Below are 18,215 nucleotides of genomic sequence, written 5' to 3' on the forward strand. Positions count from 1 at the left end.
TGGCGCATCCGTAACCATCTGATGGAACACTTTTTTCATGTTTATGTCACAATTGACGCCACTCACAGACAGCTACTCAGTTTACCAGTATATCTTTAAAAATTACAATATTGTTTTCAATTCATTTTATTTATTTAGCACCAATTCCCAACAACAGTTGCCTCAAGAAAAATATCGTACAACAATACAGAGAAAATTGTCCCGATTATCGATTATCCCCTATTAGCAAGTGCTTGGTGGCAGTGGGAAGGAAATACTCCCTTTTAATAGGAATAAACTTCAGTCAGAAACTGTAATTGAAGATATATGTGACCACAGAGTGTCATCATGGTGTTTACCAATTTTAGAACTGAGTAACTGAGCAAGAAGGGCCATATCAAGACGGTGACCAAGAACATAACAAAACTTCTGCAAGGACAGAAAAACCTGCCACAAGAGGAGCCATCTCATCAGCTACAGCCTGTTTGAAGCTAATCCAAATGTTTTTAAAACTAAAAGAGTAAGAGAAAAAAATATTTTAAGATATGAGATCAAATGTTCATGTTTTTGAGCTGAATTACAGGTACTCCATTGAACTCCATGGCAATCCTTCACATTGTGGTGGCAACATTATGTTTTGAAGCTGGTTCTGACCATCAGTGATGTGGTGAGTGGCCAGAATGACGGAAAGATGAATGCTACAAACAATCCTCTGAGAAACTGGTTAGACTTGAAAATGGGGTATTAGTTCGTCTTTCAGGATAGCGATGACCTAAAGTATACTGGCAACACAAAATGTTACTTTATAGAAAAAAAATCTTTATTGGTTGTGTTAATGTATTCACAAATACAGTTTACAGACAAATCAGGGTAGAAAAAAATTACATAACCATCACAAAATGAGGAAGAAACGAATTCTCTAATTCCCACCTTCTTCAGACGCCAAGCAATTGAGCCAAATTGTAAAGTTACTAGTTGTAGCTGTATTCACACATAAATTTCAGAGAGCAGAATTAGTTTGGGATGTTCAGTTGTCCTTTCTCATATATACACATGGGCATATACATGTATACATTTAATATGCATTTGTAAATAACCTGCTTTTACCCTGCTGGAGATACTCTAGCAATGATTGCACTAGAATATTACCTACAGTATTCACACAATGGCACAATCCACTTCACATGGACTTTGTACTAGCGAGTTGGCAGGTTCAAGACTGGCTAATATAAGATCCAAATGCATTCTTACAAGCACGAGGGTGTGGTGTATGTGCAAAAACAAAAGAATTTGAAATCAAACAATAGACAGTTTTCTGTTTCGCATTTTAAAGAACATGGGACCCAGTAAATTTTACCTACTTAAAAGTGTTCAACATGTTGTATGTTTCTTGCTCTCTCTGTATAGTCTTACAGGTGCGTTCATAAGCCCATATGCACTGTAAACAACTCACCAGTATCAAACTTGTTGTTGTTTTTCTGGCTATCTAATATGACTGATGCAGCTGAACATGTAGTTATGTAAAAAGGATTTCTCAGCTCTTAGTCTACTAGTTAGTATATTCCACAAAAATACATGTTAGAAAATTTCCTTGTATCTGCCTTATTTTAATGGAACGCTAATGTTGTTAATATACACTAAAATAAATCAAATTGATAACATTTAGATTTGATCTGCAAATTTTGAACCATTTTCAACATCCAACATTAAAGTGAAAAATGTTGCTTTAAATTAGTTAATTATAACACAATTCAGTTACAGCTGCAATTATATTGTATTTCCACTTTTAATCTTTTACCTGATTAAAAAAAAAATGTACGTAGTAAATATAAGGTTTTTTATGGGATGTTTATGTTTGTTTGGTTCTAAAAACAAAAAATAAACAAAAACATATATCCTTTGGATTCAGTGTTTTGGAAGACTAAGTATTGAGCAGTACAAACATTACAGAAAAAAAGTCTGAAATCAGAAAACCTGATTTGCTATTGCTAAATGGCTGTTTCATAAAGTTCAAATGAAAAAGAAAAGTATTTCTGGTCTCTGTTTCAAATGGGCAATCCATTGTTGCTTCGGTGAAATATGAGATTTTTGTGCTTCTGTTTGTTAAGATATCTAGTGTTAGACTTCCCTGAGGAGGAGAACACAAAGTATCCTTAAACAACAACCAACCATCCTATATAAATCAGATAGACAAGCATTGCCTTCAACTACCCTGTAGGACATTATGCTGCTGTTACTATTCCTGTTGTGCACATTATGCTACATTTAATCAGCCAACAGGATTTTGAATGCATTTCCTACATGTTTTTAGGAAGTGGGTGAAAGGTCAAACAAAAAGCCCATTCAGGCTTCCTGCCTCTTTACAAAACTGATTAAAGCTTTTGTTTATTCTTCTAGGTCCGACATGGAAACCAAGTTTCAGAATCAAACTGTCAAATATTCAAATTTGACAGTTTGACCTGCATTTTACAGTAACATAATCTATATGAGAAACAAAACAAGGACTACAGAAAACCTCATCTAACACTTCACCTGATTCTCATCTGGAATTTGTCCCTTGAAAATACACCATATGTCCTAACATCGATACTTTAAATTGCTGACTTTACTACACAACAACATAGCCTCATCTCTTAAAGGACCAGCACAGTGTTTGGCATGTTTCTTTCTGTTAAAGCTGTTTTTGTTTTTGTGTTTTGCCCTGGTGCAAAAAACAAACAAACATTAAAATCAACACTGACATAATATCAACATTTTTTCTAGCATTTCTTTCACCAGGAACACAAAATTCTTTTGTCCAAACACAGTTCTAAAGATAGACCCATCGACATCAGTGACCATGGAAAGGATTACCACAGGTTCTGTATGCTGTGATGTGTAGACAGACATCCATAACTTAAATTCTTCTGTTACATCCATGTTAAGTTATGTTCAATATGGTCTGAAAACTTCCTATAAGGCACCATGAATTCTTGAGTTTTTGATTTCTTTTAAAAAACAAACAAAACAAACCAAAATCTGCAATTTTAGAGGCCAAATGCTGCACTAGGTTTACCAGCCAATCTTTATCTATCTGCTACTTGTGACACATCAGGTAGTTTCTTGAAAAAGACAAAACTAGTGAGGTCAATATTGATGAGACACTGACAAACCGAACTTCAAAATTAACCTTTGCAAAGTAATTGGCCAGAACACGCATTTAACACTGCAATGGTCCTTTGAGAAATTACGTATTTGACATCACTGACAAGTAAAGTTTACTCATCATCAAATAATCCAGTAGAGCAGACAAATCCAGAATGGTTTATTTATCAAGCTGCAATTTACTTGCTTTGTACTGTTAGTTCACTCATACAAGTAGGTCCATAGGTATGGGACTTAAGGATTAAGAGAATTACCGCATTGACTGTCTAGTTATCACAGAAAAGTTTATATACAGTCCCAAATTTACAGAATCTCATAAATAATTAAAGAAGCTAACATAACTTTAAATGTGTTTTCAAAAATTAGATGACCTTTGCAGCACATGACAACCCCAAGTCTAGAATCTACAGACATCACTAAATGCTGCAATTACTTCCTTGGAAGTTTTATGGTTTCTCAAAGTCAGCTGAGATTTTTGTTAGATGCATCTATGGCATCAATTTGAGAACCCTAGGTGACTTCTTTCTCACATTATTGCATTGCAATACTGTCAGAAATCTTGACCTTTAACCTTGAGGTCGACGTCATTGAGATTAAAATTTGTCCAAGATTTTTAGAAGATGTACCAAGGGTATCAACTTGAAGCACCTATATTAAATTCACAAACTTCAAGGCCCACCTACCTTCCTGCCCGGCGGGGTGATGACAATACCTTTTACCCTTTAGGGGTAAAAAGCATGCTATGTCAAGTTGAGAATATGTGACCAAGTTGGCTAAATGTATTATTCAATCAATTTTGCAGTATTTGTTTGAATCTGAGAAGACATCATAGCCACACACTTCAGAATTCATTATACTGTTTTTATCAGCATTCACTGCAGTCACCTTCTCAATTTCCTTTTCCCATCATTCTAGTACAAGTTCATCTTGATTTCATCTTCCAAAGGAAAGGATTCTTTTTTCCCCCCCAGAACTGATCGGGCTCCCCAAGAGGTTTTCTGGCTTTTTCAATTTTGAACTCCCTGTTCTTGAGTGTAACCAGTATTTGGACCTTCTTGTAAACCTCTATTCACAATCGTGAAGTAATCTCTTGATTGCAGAGAATGACAATCATAGGCAGATGGCTAGATGTTGTGTTTTTCTAAATCAAGGAAAGAGTACACAACAAGCATCCACTTTAGTTGTCTTCTGTGGCCAGTGAGCATGGCCAGTGCATTCCTGCTTTTTAGGAATGTACCACATCTCTGATATGGTCGCTACCAAAGTTCTTGCTTGCTCTGATAGATTTAAGTTGGTTTTTAAGCCAAATTATGGTCTGCTTCCTGTGCATCAAGATCAATGGACCTCATATTGAGAATTCAGGGGAAAAGATGCCAAATATAAGTTCATCCCTTGGAATCATAGCTGAATCTTTTATCAGATTACTTTATCATGCAATGATATGAGAACAGGCATCACCTGGTCATCAAACTTTTTGCAATACTTTTGTTAAACCCATTTGTTAAATTAAAGCAGTTACATATTGTTTGATTTCTTTTGTTCTTCCCAACATTACAATTAACAATCCACAATAGGTTCACAGCTACACGTGCAAATAAAAACAGTAGAAAGATGAAGATGAAAATCCCACAAACATTTTTTTCTGTTGTCATTTTGTTCAGCCACCAGATTTCACAAACCCACAACCATCTTATTGTTTATAGAACCATCACTTGTAAATATGCTTTCCTTCAGGAAATAAAGACAAAAAATGATCTGCATGAAGATTTTTGGAAACCTGGCACCTAATTAGGACCTGACTCTTCTGTCACCTACCAGTAACAGGCTTCACACGATAAGGGTGGAATGTGCGTCGGGTTCAAGCTACCAAGGTGAAGCCGTGAACAAGATGAGAACCTTCATCAACTTAACAACATTTCAACATATTGGTTGTTGGTCCTACCTTCCAGGCAGTCAGTCATTTGCTGCTATACACAAGTTTTACAAAAATGTCTTGTTCAGTGTTCAGTTTTTCCTTTGAGTACATCTTGTTATTTTCACTAGCAATAATTGCTATCCCAATTGACATCGAAGTGAATAATGGACGTACCTCGCCAACTAAACTAGGTAGTATTAGCTGATAACTTCCCATCTCCACTGTTGGGTTTCGATCATGTATTAAAAATAAAATAAAACAAGATGGCAACAATGACAAATGCCAAACTCAAGGCCCAAACTCAATGGGGAGGGGTGACTGTGAAGATTTTATTCAAATTTAGTCATTCCTGTCATTTCACCTTTAAATGGCCATAGCCTAAAAGCTCCAAATTTGCATTCAGACTGGGTTAGACAATAATGTATGTGAAGGACTTTGTGTACCAGTTAACCTTATGAAGCCTAATAAGATGCTGATGTTTTCCCTGGCTTGACAGCTTCTAGTTGGTCACCCTGGGTTAATGTTCGAACAGCACAGTGCCTACAGTACTACTGAAATAGACAACAACGCAAACTGAAAAATTTCACCTTGCCAAACAAACAAACAAAAAAATAATAAAATAGTAAACTGCTCCATACCCTGCAACACCCTTATTTCCCAGAACACCATTCTTTAAAAACACAGCCTAATGGTTATTTTGTCCATGGTGACATTTTGACATTTAGGCAGCCACAGACAACCACAATATTTGTACACCAAAAAAATTCAGTTACATAAAAAGCTAAATATTACAATGCTTGAGAAAATGAGGTAAAAAAAAAAAAAGCCCTACATGGTTTAGTGTATATAAAGATGCATGTTCACACTTTGGATTTGAAATGCCTAGTATGCTGTAGTACAGGACTGGAGAAGGGTTTGTATGGAAAGAGCTTCACTATGCTAGTATTCCTCCACAGTGGATTAAAAGAAGTCATCAACAAATACTGTAAGGAATAACGTGTGTTCCTTTATGTTCAAAATGATATATCAATAAAATGTTAGAACACAGAGATTATGCATTTACAAAGTTTTTGCCCAGTGGCTGGGAACAGTCTGATTCCTCTTTCAGGGGTGGGCAGGGGTGTCTTAACTCTTCAGATGATTTGGACAGGAGCAAGTAGGAACAACACGAGCTAGAAAACCACTGCCCGTGGGTGATGCTGTAGTCACCTTGGAAACCGATATGGAGCAGCACGGGAGGATCTGAAAAGCAAAGAGTCTAGATGATTATGATTTTATACCAAAACAAAATCTGTGCCTTTTTTTCCTTCTTTTTTTAAAAGAAGCTTTTGAAAAGTCCAAGTGATCACAGAAGATCACATTCAATATCTTTTATCCAATATTTCTATCATCGCTCTGTCTCCAATAAACCTGAGTGGTTTCTTTGATATAATCATTTTCTAATTTCTCATCACTCCCAATGAAAATATTAAAATGTTTTCAACTCTGCCACCTCCCGCCCAGCCTCCTTTTTGTTCGTGTCAACATTTCAGAAACATACACCATAGCAGGTCCCTATCTCTGCACTGCTATCCTTTTGTTACAAGTCACCTCTGATGCTTATGCCTACCCACGCCACACTGCCTGCATTCTTCTCTTCACCCCTCTTTTTGACTCTATGATATCCAATATGGGCTCAAATTGTGGTCATAAATATTTTGTACTTGTAAATCAGTTTTGTATTTGTAAATCAGGATTTGTATGTGTAAAAAGAATTTGTGTGTGCGTAAAAAAGATTTGTGTGTGGCCAAAAAATGCCTGTGAAACTCTCGCACTCAAGTTTCAAGTTACAAGTACGAATTTTGACCCTATTTTTCTTCCTTTCATCTGATTAGTCAATGTCATGTCAATCACAAATTTAACTATCCAATCAGAGAACAGATGGGTTTGTCTGTCAGAGGGGCGCAGGTCCTTGAAGGGTAATACAGTTTGAAGCTGGAGGCTCTCTATATAAATAGCCGATAGAAGCTAGGTCCTGTAACTTTCAGCAGCTGTTGAAATGATAAAGTTGTGGTATATCAGTGGTTAGAAACACCATTATTACTTTAGGATTAGTTTAACACAAAGTCAGGGCTGACCCGGGACCATTGCTGTGAGTCACAGTGCGCAGCATAAAGGTCCTTTCACATCGGACGCAGGATGTGCTGCTAATGCTAACTGCTAACTAAAAGCCAAGGATCCAGAATTTGTTGTGCTGGCTGCTGAGCTCTGTGGGTTTTTGCAGCAGCTCTACCTGTACTAGATGCACCTGCTCCTTGTCGTTTCTATCTCAGACTTTATGTCCTCTACAAGAGTTTCTGGTTTTTTTGCTAGTTCTTCAAATGTTCAATAAAAACATGTATGCTCACGAAGAAAGCTTTGTAACTATCCCCACTAGTGAAGACTGTCATTTCCAAAACACTGCCCCCCCCACCCCCGCAGTCCACAGCGCTGTTGAAAAGGCTCTGGAGGTCCCTGTATTAAGCACGTAAACCTGAGACACAAAAATCACCAAACTGAGACCACCACAGATTGGTTTTTTTCATGGTGATGAAGGAAAACGCTGGGCTGGCATGTAAAAGGGCATTTATTCCCTTCAAGGACCTGAAGCTCCATAAAGCACCCACCTGTTCTCTGATTGGATAGTTAAATTTGTGATTGACATAAAATTAGCCAATCAGATGAAAGGAAGAAAAGTAGGGTCAAAATTCGTACTTGTAACTTGCAGAGTTTCACACGTATTTTTTTGACTAAGTCCACACACAAATCTTTTTTTACGCACACACAAATTCTCTTTACACATACAAATCCTGATTTACAAGTACAAAATATTTATGACCACAATTTGAGCCCATCATATGACACTTTACATGGTTGATCTGAAGTATTTAATTTAATTCAGTCTCTCCAGTGTATACCTCCATTTTACCAGGAACTCTTCCATCTGCTTCTTACTCCCACTACCGATCATAATATCATCACATACCACCCCTACCTTTAACCCATATGTCACTCCTATTGCACACCTCCCCACATATGTCCTGCACCACCATCCCGCAGTTCTCTCCCACTCCTCTACATCACCCTTGATCTTGAGAGTCCGTAACAGTATTCCTCTCGAAGAAGCATATTTTTTTATCCACCTCTATTCTTGGCAGTCCTTGTAAAGACTGAATGCTCCTGTGGAGGTGCTGGTGTTTCCCATTATGGGTGAGAAGACGCAGTTGCGCATGTGTCATTTTGGACACAGGTCCCACCTTTCAGGACAGTTGCATGCAGATACCACTGCAGATGACACTTATTTGTCCCCATGCAACTGGAAATGTGGTCACAGAACATCTTCTCCATCATGATTAGGTGTGGGTTAAAAAAAAACAAAACCAAAAAAAAAAAGATTTACCTGATTCAAATTTTTTTTAGTTTGAATAATGCGATATCGATTCATTAAATCCTGAATCGAATTTTAAATATAAATGCATTTTGCCAGAAATGCTAGAAATCTCAAGTTAAAGCTCACAAAACTACTTGCACAACCACCAAAGAGCTAAAACAGCACGTGAAAGCAAGTAAAAGGTTTCGGCACAAAGATCTAAACACACTCGGCGCCATGTATGCAGAATTGCCGTCGGGTGCTGAAAGCTGACATCTCACATGAAGCTGCAGGTTTCCTCACTCTCCAACCAAAATTCACTGAACCAGCAGCAAAAGAAGATCAAAACTACGCGTCATGTTTGATAAACATCGTCATTAGTTCCCTCTTACTTTTGCTGCTCTGCTTCCATCATGATAAGATCGCGCTTTGTGCACAGCTCTCTCTCAGTGTGTTTCAAGAACAGTTTGCTATAAAAAAAAAATTTTTCTCTGTTTCTGTATTATTCGCTTGCTTATTACGCACCAGTCTACTGTTGTGTTCAGTGCCGTCAGCCACTGTTTTGCTTTTGTTTGTTTTTTTTCTGCTGTTCAATACCGAAGACATGTAAACTTTTACAAGTTATGCCAAATTGCAACATGCTTAGCTATGTCTCCAATAAAACTTCAGCACTTCAGCAGCAGCAGTTACTGTTCATATGTTGATTCATGGTTTTCTTCAGATTTTGATCTATTGCAGAATATTTATCTGCCATAATAAGCGAGGCCAGCAAAATCTCCTTTATATTTTTCTGTGTTTTATCTTCAGTTACTACAGTCTCACATTATCAGCTTTGGTTTTTTATACATAGATATAATTCTGATCATTTATCTGTACATATCCATATTCTTTTAGAATATTTATGACTGTCGGAGTCAAAATTGAATCAAATCTGGATCAAATCAGTTAAAGAAATTGAAATCGATGCCCAGCCCTAATCATGATGCAGGATATATAAAGTGGTCACTGTACATAGACTCATTTAAGAACTGTAAAAATAACAAAAGATTATCTTACCATGATATTGTCTCACTGCGTTTTTCAGTTTCTTCCTGAGTGTTTGCTCTTCTAGGCTGGCCATCTTCCTCTGGACACACACAAAAGTAAATGAACAGTTACATGTGCACCTAAAAAACTTAAAAAGTGCTCTAACATTCTCACACATTTATACTTCGATGGATGCACTGAAGAGCAACTCAAGGCTAGTATATTACCCAAGGATATATAACCTGTGATTAGTAGAAGACCTGCTCTACCTCCTGAGTTACCAGTCCAAATTTTAGGTAGGGTTAGGGTAAGACGGACAACAGTGTTCCCAAACAAAGGCAAAACAAAATTGGCTACTCATTTTTCATTTCATGCTGAAAAATCAAGCTGCTGCCAATCCTATCCTTTTCAGGTGGTATTTCATGGTGGATCCAAATATGACAGTACTTTTACTGCATTAATCAATCAATCAATACAATGACAAAGCCTGTACTGTGTTTTACAGACAGCTGAAGATACTCCTGTGTCCTTCTCTTGACTACCTCCTGTACATGTTTTTCATTTGAACCACACATTATGGTCGTACCGAAGGACATGTTGCATCAGGTCCTGTGTCAGATTTGCTTTTTCACATTAAAGGAGTAGTTTGGTTCCTTTGTGACCTTTATGCAAGTATCCACCCACAGCTGGGTTTGGAAAAGAAGACAAATTATGTCTAATGTGGTCAGAAGTTCAGTTTCCTGTCAGAAAGTTATTTAGGTTTTTAAAACCTTTTTTTAAACTGGCTAAGACACATTTTGCCGCCAAACCCAAATATGCCAAAATATTACATTGCTTAAGTTGTGTACCAGTCCTCTTCTGAATTTCCGAACTGGAACTATGCCCACCACAAAGTTGGTTAGGACTAATTCTTTAAAACTAAAATGTGGCTCAGTTACTTATCTTTGTGTTTTAATGCAAGGATTGAAAACACAGAATCACTGTTAGGGTGCTTTATGCTTTAACCATTACTCTCTCTCTGAGGTCTGACCTTTAAGCTAGATCAGTCAGGAAACACTCCTCTACATTATAGCATGAAACCCATTAGCATTGTATGGTTCACATGATTTCTTACCACAGTGGTGTCCTTCTACATCATCAAGAAGATTGGCTGTAGAGTTGGCTGTGCCCAATCTGGAAAGGAGTTTAGTTAAGAGCCACAAAACTCAGCCAGATCAATCTCTCAGAGTTCATGGACTCACAAACATGGAGAAATAAATGCAATTATGGAAGCTTGTGCATGGCTAGCAATAATATGAGAACCAAAAACCTCGGTAACAATGGCACAGACTATGGAACTGCTTTTCTCAGAATATGACAACAATGATGGTGCTTAGCTCCTTATGAATAACACTGGTCCACCAGAGGTGGCAAAACTGCACATCTGTCACTTCAGTAGATGGTTTTGTAAAAGTACTGATAAAAAGTACAGCCTCTGAAATATCCAAAATACAGTAAAAATGCAATTTAAAAAGTAGCTTATTGAAGGACATATCTACCAGCTATTACTGAGGACAGCTAACAGAACCTTATGTCATGTTAATATACCAATAAAATGATCTTACTGGAATACAAACATTATGGGAAAAAAAGCTTAGAAAAAACAAACAAAATTTAACAAATGCCTGTCCTATTAAGTGAGTATACTCATGGGTTAAAGTGGGATTCAGCAGGTGTGAGAAACCTAAGATCAATTGTAGTGGTGCAGCAAGGAGTAACTTAGAAATCATTCACAGTGATTTCTGTTGTGTGCTCCAGCAGATTATTTTGTATACAGCCTTTGGTCATCTAACCTGTGCTGCTCTAAGTTTTATTGTTGAGATTGTCTATACCAGGCTTTTTGTGGATGGAAAGGATGGTGGAGGCCTTCAGACAGGTGGGAACAGTGGCATGAATCAGGGAAAGGTTGAACAATCTGGTGAGGATGCCTGCCTGAGCTCCTCTGCAATTTTGAGGCTCCTGTTGGGGGGCTCTGGCCTTTGTATTTGGTGAGGGCTTGGATTCCTCTCCACACCTGGTAGGAGATGTTATCAGTAAGACGGCCTCCACACTCTCCTATAGGCCCTCCTTGGCCAGTTCGATGCCCCTCCTCAGGTTGGCTCTGGTAGTGCTGTCCCTCAGCCTGAGTTACGAATTCTGACCAGAGCCTGTACTTCATTTGTCATCCAAGATTTTCGATTAGGGAAAATGCAAACAGTTTAGGTCACTGTCACATTCTCTACACTTTCTTTAATGTAGAAAAGGACAGACTAAGTGAAGGTCACCAGTAGGGATGGGTACCGGTGTCCGGTGCCATGATGGCACCGGTTCTGACATAAACGGTAGTAACCAGACCGAAAAGCAGCGCACATTTTGGTGCTTTATTTTCCTGAGCTGTGATACACTTCTAGCCAATCATTTTACGTTTCCCAGGATAGTAGGCGGGGCCAGGTACGTACGTTCAGTTAGAGCAGAGCTACAGATTAAAAATGCCCAAGGCAAAGCGGTCAAAAGTCTGGCTGTACTTCACAGCAAAAGATGCAAACTCAGCAGCAACAAGTGCTTTAAGCTGATACTGTGATACTGTCAAAGGAGGTAACACCAAGAATCCGATGAAACACCTGGCGACGCATAGCGGGTTTTTTTTAAAAGCCGAGAAATGCGCCGTATTTGATAGCTTGCTGCGAGACCTCACACTGTGCACGTTGGGTGGGTTGCCAGTTATCGGACCCGGAGCAACATCCCCCAAAAACCCGAAGAATAGAGTCCTGGCCCCTAGCCCTGCCAGTGTAGCAGAAATGATGAGGATGATGATGCAGCAGCAGCCGTTCTTCTCTGCGTGAGTAGCTTAATGTTGTTCGAGTGTAATTTACGTTGAGTAGGCTAACCACGTTATTACATTAACGCATGTAAGGTGAACTAGCAAACATCATCATAGCTACATGCGGCTGTCTTCTTGTTTAATGGCAGATACTCCCTTCACCCTGGCCAAAAAGGCTAAAATGACCAAAGAAAAAGTGGGAAACAGCTGAACATGAGAGGTTTTTGGACAAAGTTTGTGTTTTTTCCATTGTTTAAGCACTGCTTCCAGCCAAGAGTGATACCATATATGCCCCATAGCTGCAGAAAAGGCTAACATTGTTATCTTTTTACAAAAAAAAAAAAAAAAAACAGCTGAACATGAGAGGTTTTTGGACAAAGTTTGTGTTCTCCATTCTTTAAGCACCGGTTTGAGCACCGTTTAAGCACCGTCACCGTTTCAAAAGTACCGATTTGGCACCAGTATCGGATAAAACCTAAACGATACCCATCCCTAGTCACCAGGTCCTGCTGTTCAAAGATGGACCAGTCTGTTAGATCGAACCCACCCTCATGGGGCCATTTCACCAGAGTGCACGCAGATATCCCTTTGTTTTGCACACAGATGTCAGTTTTTGTCTAATCAGCCATTCCCCATTTCTCCAACAGTTGCTTGCTGGGTTCAGAGAAGATGAAGGAAGACAGCTGAGCCAAGCTGGTTTCTGCAGTTGGAAACTAGCTGTGAGCTGGCTGGCAACTGGGAAGCATGGCCGCAATGGTATACCAGAGGAAGTGTGGAATAAAAGAAAGTGTGAGCGAACCCCAAAGGAAGTGTCATCAGTGTCTTGCTGGAGCCCTCCCCTCACAGCCTCAGCCTCCTACAACTCTATTGCATCAACTGAACACAATTGTGCCTAAAATTGTCCACCATGTTTCACCATGCTTAAAATGCCAAATTTTAGACCTTTCATGTCACCTGTGATCACAAGTTCAGATGTATATCAATTCACTATGTTCAGTTTAAACACTGGTTTAAACTGAACGTAGTGTTAGAGTGTCAGGTTGATGGTGTTTTAGCCTTCAGGTGTACTAAAAGACAGTCAAGGGGGTTAGCAAGTATCCAAATATTGTTGTATGATCAAACAACACTACCAACACACAAAGTTTAATGTTAGTGACTTATGAAATCAAACACTTATCAAATTAATTACTAAAACACTAAAACAAGACAAGAACGTTCTGCAATTTTAACTAATTACTTATTTACATACTACTCAGTTAAATTTTTCTTCTTACTCTTTCTTCATAATGTAGTCCATCGTGGAATGCTACTTGTATAGTGCTTTTCTGAGCACTCAAAAGACTTGTGTTGCTTTTTATGTCTCATTACAAAGGACTTTCATTCTATGCCTTTAAGTGCTTTGTCTCATACACACAAACAACTAAAGGAGCAACTTAGTGTTTAGTATCTTTCCCAAGGTATTTCTACATGCAGACCGGAGGACCCAGGAGTTGAGTCACCGATTAGCACTTAACAGCAGTAAAAAGAAACAAGTACTATCAACAGTAAAAAAAATTCTTCTGTGTGTAGTGTACTAGAAGTCTAACCATTATCATAACAGTTTTGAAAGTGGTTTTGATTTAATGTGTTGTTTTAGCTACTGTACTGCCTCACAACATGAAATGGAACCTTTTTAAAAATACAAGAATCTCAGCCTAACCACATTTACATAAAGGATACGAATGATGCTTCAGGAGTGTCCTCCTTTTTGACTTTCTTCTCTTTGTCTTTTCTGAAAATGTTCTGGCAATTTCAAACAGCTTCTTTCTTGTTGCTGAAGGTGAAAAAAACAACTTCCTGCTCCATTAATCAAACTACAAAATGACTATAAATACTAATCAATCAATCAAGGCTTTATTTGCCACGTGCAGGTTGCCCTGCAGTGAAATAGGACCCCCCCCAACCTTACACACACAACACGGACATCACATGGGGATACAGGTCGTAGATCGGTAGCGTTACAGAAAAACACTGAAATATACACTACAATGGGAAAGTACAAGAGGAAAAAAAGAGACCTCTACTCATGCTGAGCTCTTGGGAGGACAGCATGAGAACAGGAAACAAAAAAACTCCTCTGCACATAAAAGTAATGCCACTGTTTTGCACATGTCTCACTCTGTATATTTTATTTTATTTATTTTATATATTCTATTCATTGTTTACTCTATTTAATTTGTAAAATATGTGTACACACACACACACACACACACACATGTAGAAAAATATTTAGTATACACATCCAGAAATGCATATACTATTATATATTGTACATATATTTATTAGTTTCAGATGTAGCCATTCTTGTATTTTGCTTGTTTACATTATTGTATTTTGCACAACTCTGTTGCTTGTGAAGCTCGCACACAAGAATTTCACTCACATGTGCTGTACCAATGTACCTGCACATGTGATGTGACAATAAAAGTGATTTGATTTGATTTGATTTGAAGTACATAAATGTACACAGCACAACAAGCCACGGGGTCGGGTGGGGGGTGAGGAGTAATCCAAAGCAAACACAGCAGCCATCCTGCTAGGTAGGTATTGTGAAACAATAATACTACTGTAAATCAGCAGACTTACATTTGCCCATGTGTTTGAGTTTGTCTCTGAACGCATCATCTGAGATGGCCTCCATGGAAGCTCCAGAGTACTGGTCTCCTGCACACATACACAGAAGCACTACCACACAGTACACTTATGCATCTGAAGATCAAATATATCAAACGTAAAAATGCACAGTGTGATATATTGAGTGCAAATTTTTGATGCAGCTAACACAGTGAATGCACAAACACATAAACCAGTACTCTGTACAATTTAGACAGAGCTCAAAGTAGCTTAGCAGACAAATCTTGATGAGTGATATCTACCTGTGGAATTCTCCAAGCTAGTTGAATGATTGGACTTTGATTTCTTTGACTCATACTTCAAGCGATCTAAAAAGAGAGCAGATGTTATGACCACTAATGTGTGTTGCCCAGATGTGACGAGCTCTAGCATAAAAGTAATATGACCCAAATTTAAATTCTTAATCTCAGTTTCTGCTGGGAAAGGCAAACTGTTAGAGCTCTGGCACATTGTAGAGTAAATGCAGCAACTTCTTGTGCAAATCTTTCACAATAAACGTACAGAGATATATCCCACTACTTATAGTGAACTATCACTAAGAAGTTGACTTTTCATGAATACTAGCCACCCCAAAATAGGTTTTGTTTAATGAACACAGATTTCTTGTTTTGGGGTGACTGCCAAGCATATGCAGATGTGTTTGAGAGTTCTCCTTTTTCAGATTTTGGTTCCAGCATTCTCTAGACTTAGCAAGCTTTAGCTTTTTTGTTAATACTGTGTTGTATGAGAGCAAACCTTTAAATTTTATTACTTTAACCAAAGTAATAAAAACAAACCAAGCATAATACTTAAGCATAAAAGCAGACCTTGGCAATAACAAAGCAAAATAAAACAAGAAAAAAAAAACAGTTTTCTGCACTGTGCAGTTTTCTTTAAACAATTATGTTTACATTCAGTGGTCCTCAGCAAAACACAATGTGGAAAAGGAAAAAAAAAAAAAGAAAAAAAAGAAATAAAGAACATGTTAACTTAAAAAAATAAAAATTAAAATAAAAATAAAAAAATAAAACACAATGTGTGCTTTCGCAGTCAGTAATTTTCTAATGTTATATAATAGAAAAAGAATGGTAATATACGAATAAATATACATAGATTAGTTTGCACGCCAGCCAATACATGTAATCTTCCTAGTGTGTTGCGGGTCTACACCGGGGTCTCCTCCTGGTAGGACATTCACAGTCGGGACACCTTATCCAGGAGTCTACAGCAATCTCCTTCCAATGTGGAGGAGTAGCTGCTCTACTCTGAGCTCCCTACTCTGTTGCTAAGGGATAAGCCATCCACCTTTCAGAGAAAGCTAATTTCCTCCATGCTCTAATACAAAAAGATAAGGCCTAGATTCATAGATTTATTACATTTCTCAAAAACAATGTGCTATCTGGTGGCAGATGGTTGCATAACATTTATGACAATAATTTACAGGCATTGGGCATCAATTAAAATTTTAACAATTAGATTTGACAACTAGTCTGGTACCGACTAGCCATGATTAGTCAGCAAGTCAACTACTCGCCCACGTCACTATTTAGTATTAGACAAAGGTAACTGGATTGAATACAAAATGTGAACTTAAATTATGTTTTTATTCATTAAGGGAAAAAGAACTACCTTGCCCTATGTGAAAAAGTAATTTAAATGATAAATTAACTGTCATTAACCACCTTTTTGGAAAGTTGAGTTCAATTTCGCTAGGCCTAACTTACCAAGAACCTGTCTGGCAAAGTGAAATAGGCTATGCAGGAAACACAACACATAATATAATCTAAAGAAACTTAAGAATAGATGAGAAAAAAACACAAGTGATATCTACTAGTCTGGAAAGGGTTGCAAATCTTTACCAAGCATTGGCACTCCAGCAAAACACAGTGAGAGCCATTACCCACAAATGGATATAACCTGGAACAGTGGTGAACCTTCCTAGTAGTGGAAGGTCTACCAATGCTATTCCAAAAGAGCATCAACGGTTCATCCAGGAGGTCACAAAAAAAAGAAAAGAAAATACACTAAAGGAATTCCATCCTTACTTTCACTGAACTTAACTAAGTTGACTGCTCATAATTCAGCACTAAGAAAGAGACCAGGTAAAAACTCTGTCCATGTAAGAATTCCAAGGCAAAATCCACTGCTGACCAAAAAGAATGCAAAAGCCTCTATTCCACCATCACCTACTTAGCTGGACTTGACTTTCTGTTCTTAGGGTTTTCATTACGTAGGTAGTATCTAGCTTCCAGTCGAGCAAGACATTGCTAGCTCTTGCCGCTGAGTTGTTTTTATCTTCTATTTTAGGCATATTTGTGTTTTGTCAGCCTCCTGTGATTCCTTCCCCACTCAATCGTGGGTTTAACTCTAGAAAAATCGTCAATGATTACGTTTTTAGTGGATTAAGTCCATCAATAAGCAGTTACTTCACACGTCTGTCTCGTTAAACCATTAAACTGGAAGTCCAGTGAAGAGGTGCAAACGTTTACCATCAGTTTAGCAGCAGCTATGCCATCACCTCAATGTCTTGTTGTGTTGTTTGTGTCACATACAACAAAGAACTTTCATTCAGCCTTGGTCCAACAAACCCATCTACATTCAGGTGGATCATCCAAAACCAAGTAGAGCAGAGTACAGTCAAGTCAAGCCGAGTAGGTGCTAGTGCAAAAGAGGCAAAAGGCTGATCTCAGAATTGGCAAAAAATTTCCGTAAGGATTTTGGGAAAAAATTCTGTGGCTAACAAGACAAACATTGAACTTTATGGAAGATTACATCCGATTACATCTGGCGTAAAACTAACACTGCACTTCATGAAATAAACAAACAAGTCATATTAGCATGGTTGTGGTAGTGTGATGGGCTAGGTGCACAACACTGTAAAAGGACTTGACAGCTCTTCAGTATTAACAGTATCTTATTAAGTATTTTTTAAATTACAATACATCAGGTAAGTACAATAAGATATAAGACGAGGCAGTGCAACAGTACTGACCCACACATATGGTTCTTACACACACACTGGACTTTCTGGACTTTGTTTTTGCACAACACTGGTCACTATATTCTTCATTTCCAGTTAATACTTGTACAGCTGCTGTTATTGTGTATATATTTATTTAGATTTAGATTTCTTCATACATTCTTATATAGTTCTATATTGTGTATTTTGTTGTACAGTTATTTTATTTTCAACTTTAATTTATATATTTTATCTTATTCTTCCCAGTTAAATTTACCCTTCATTCTAATTTGTGTTGTACAGTTATTTCATT

At 37.8% G+C, this 18,215-nt stretch overlaps 1 protein-coding gene across 6 annotated transcripts in view; it reads right to left on the reverse strand.

The window, feature by feature from the left end:
- Positions 1-781: 781 nt before the first annotated feature.
- Positions 782-18,215, reverse strand: part of cuedc1b (CUE domain containing 1b) — a 33,192-nt gene continuing 15,758 nt past the window's right edge. For 3 of the 6 annotated variants that reach the window (XM_085479072.1, XM_085479073.1, XM_085479071.1), the window contains 6 exons: positions 15,207-15,272; positions 14,917-15,015; positions 14,011-14,104; positions 10,567-10,625; positions 9,483-9,552; positions 782-6,280 (listed from right to left, as the gene is read on the reverse strand). In XM_085479072.1, coding sequence (XP_085335198.1) covers position 6,280; positions 9,483-9,552; positions 10,567-10,625; positions 14,011-14,104; positions 14,917-15,015; positions 15,207-15,272 — 389 coding nt within the window. In that variant the 3' untranslated portion in view covers positions 782-6,279. The remainder of the gene's footprint in view (positions 6,281-9,482; positions 9,553-10,566; positions 10,626-14,010; positions 14,105-14,916; positions 15,016-15,206; positions 15,273-18,215) is intronic. The other 3 variants (XM_085479075.1, XM_085479074.1, XM_085479076.1) reach the window with 2 other exon arrangements.

Source organism: Copadichromis virginalis, linkage group LG14 (assembly GCF_057382275.1).
Source record: "Copadichromis virginalis isolate Kocher_CV1m ecotype Utaka linkage group LG14, C_Virginalis_male_GT1.1, whole genome shotgun sequence".
Lineage (NCBI taxonomy): Eukaryota > Metazoa > Chordata > Actinopteri > Cichliformes > Cichlidae > Copadichromis > Copadichromis virginalis.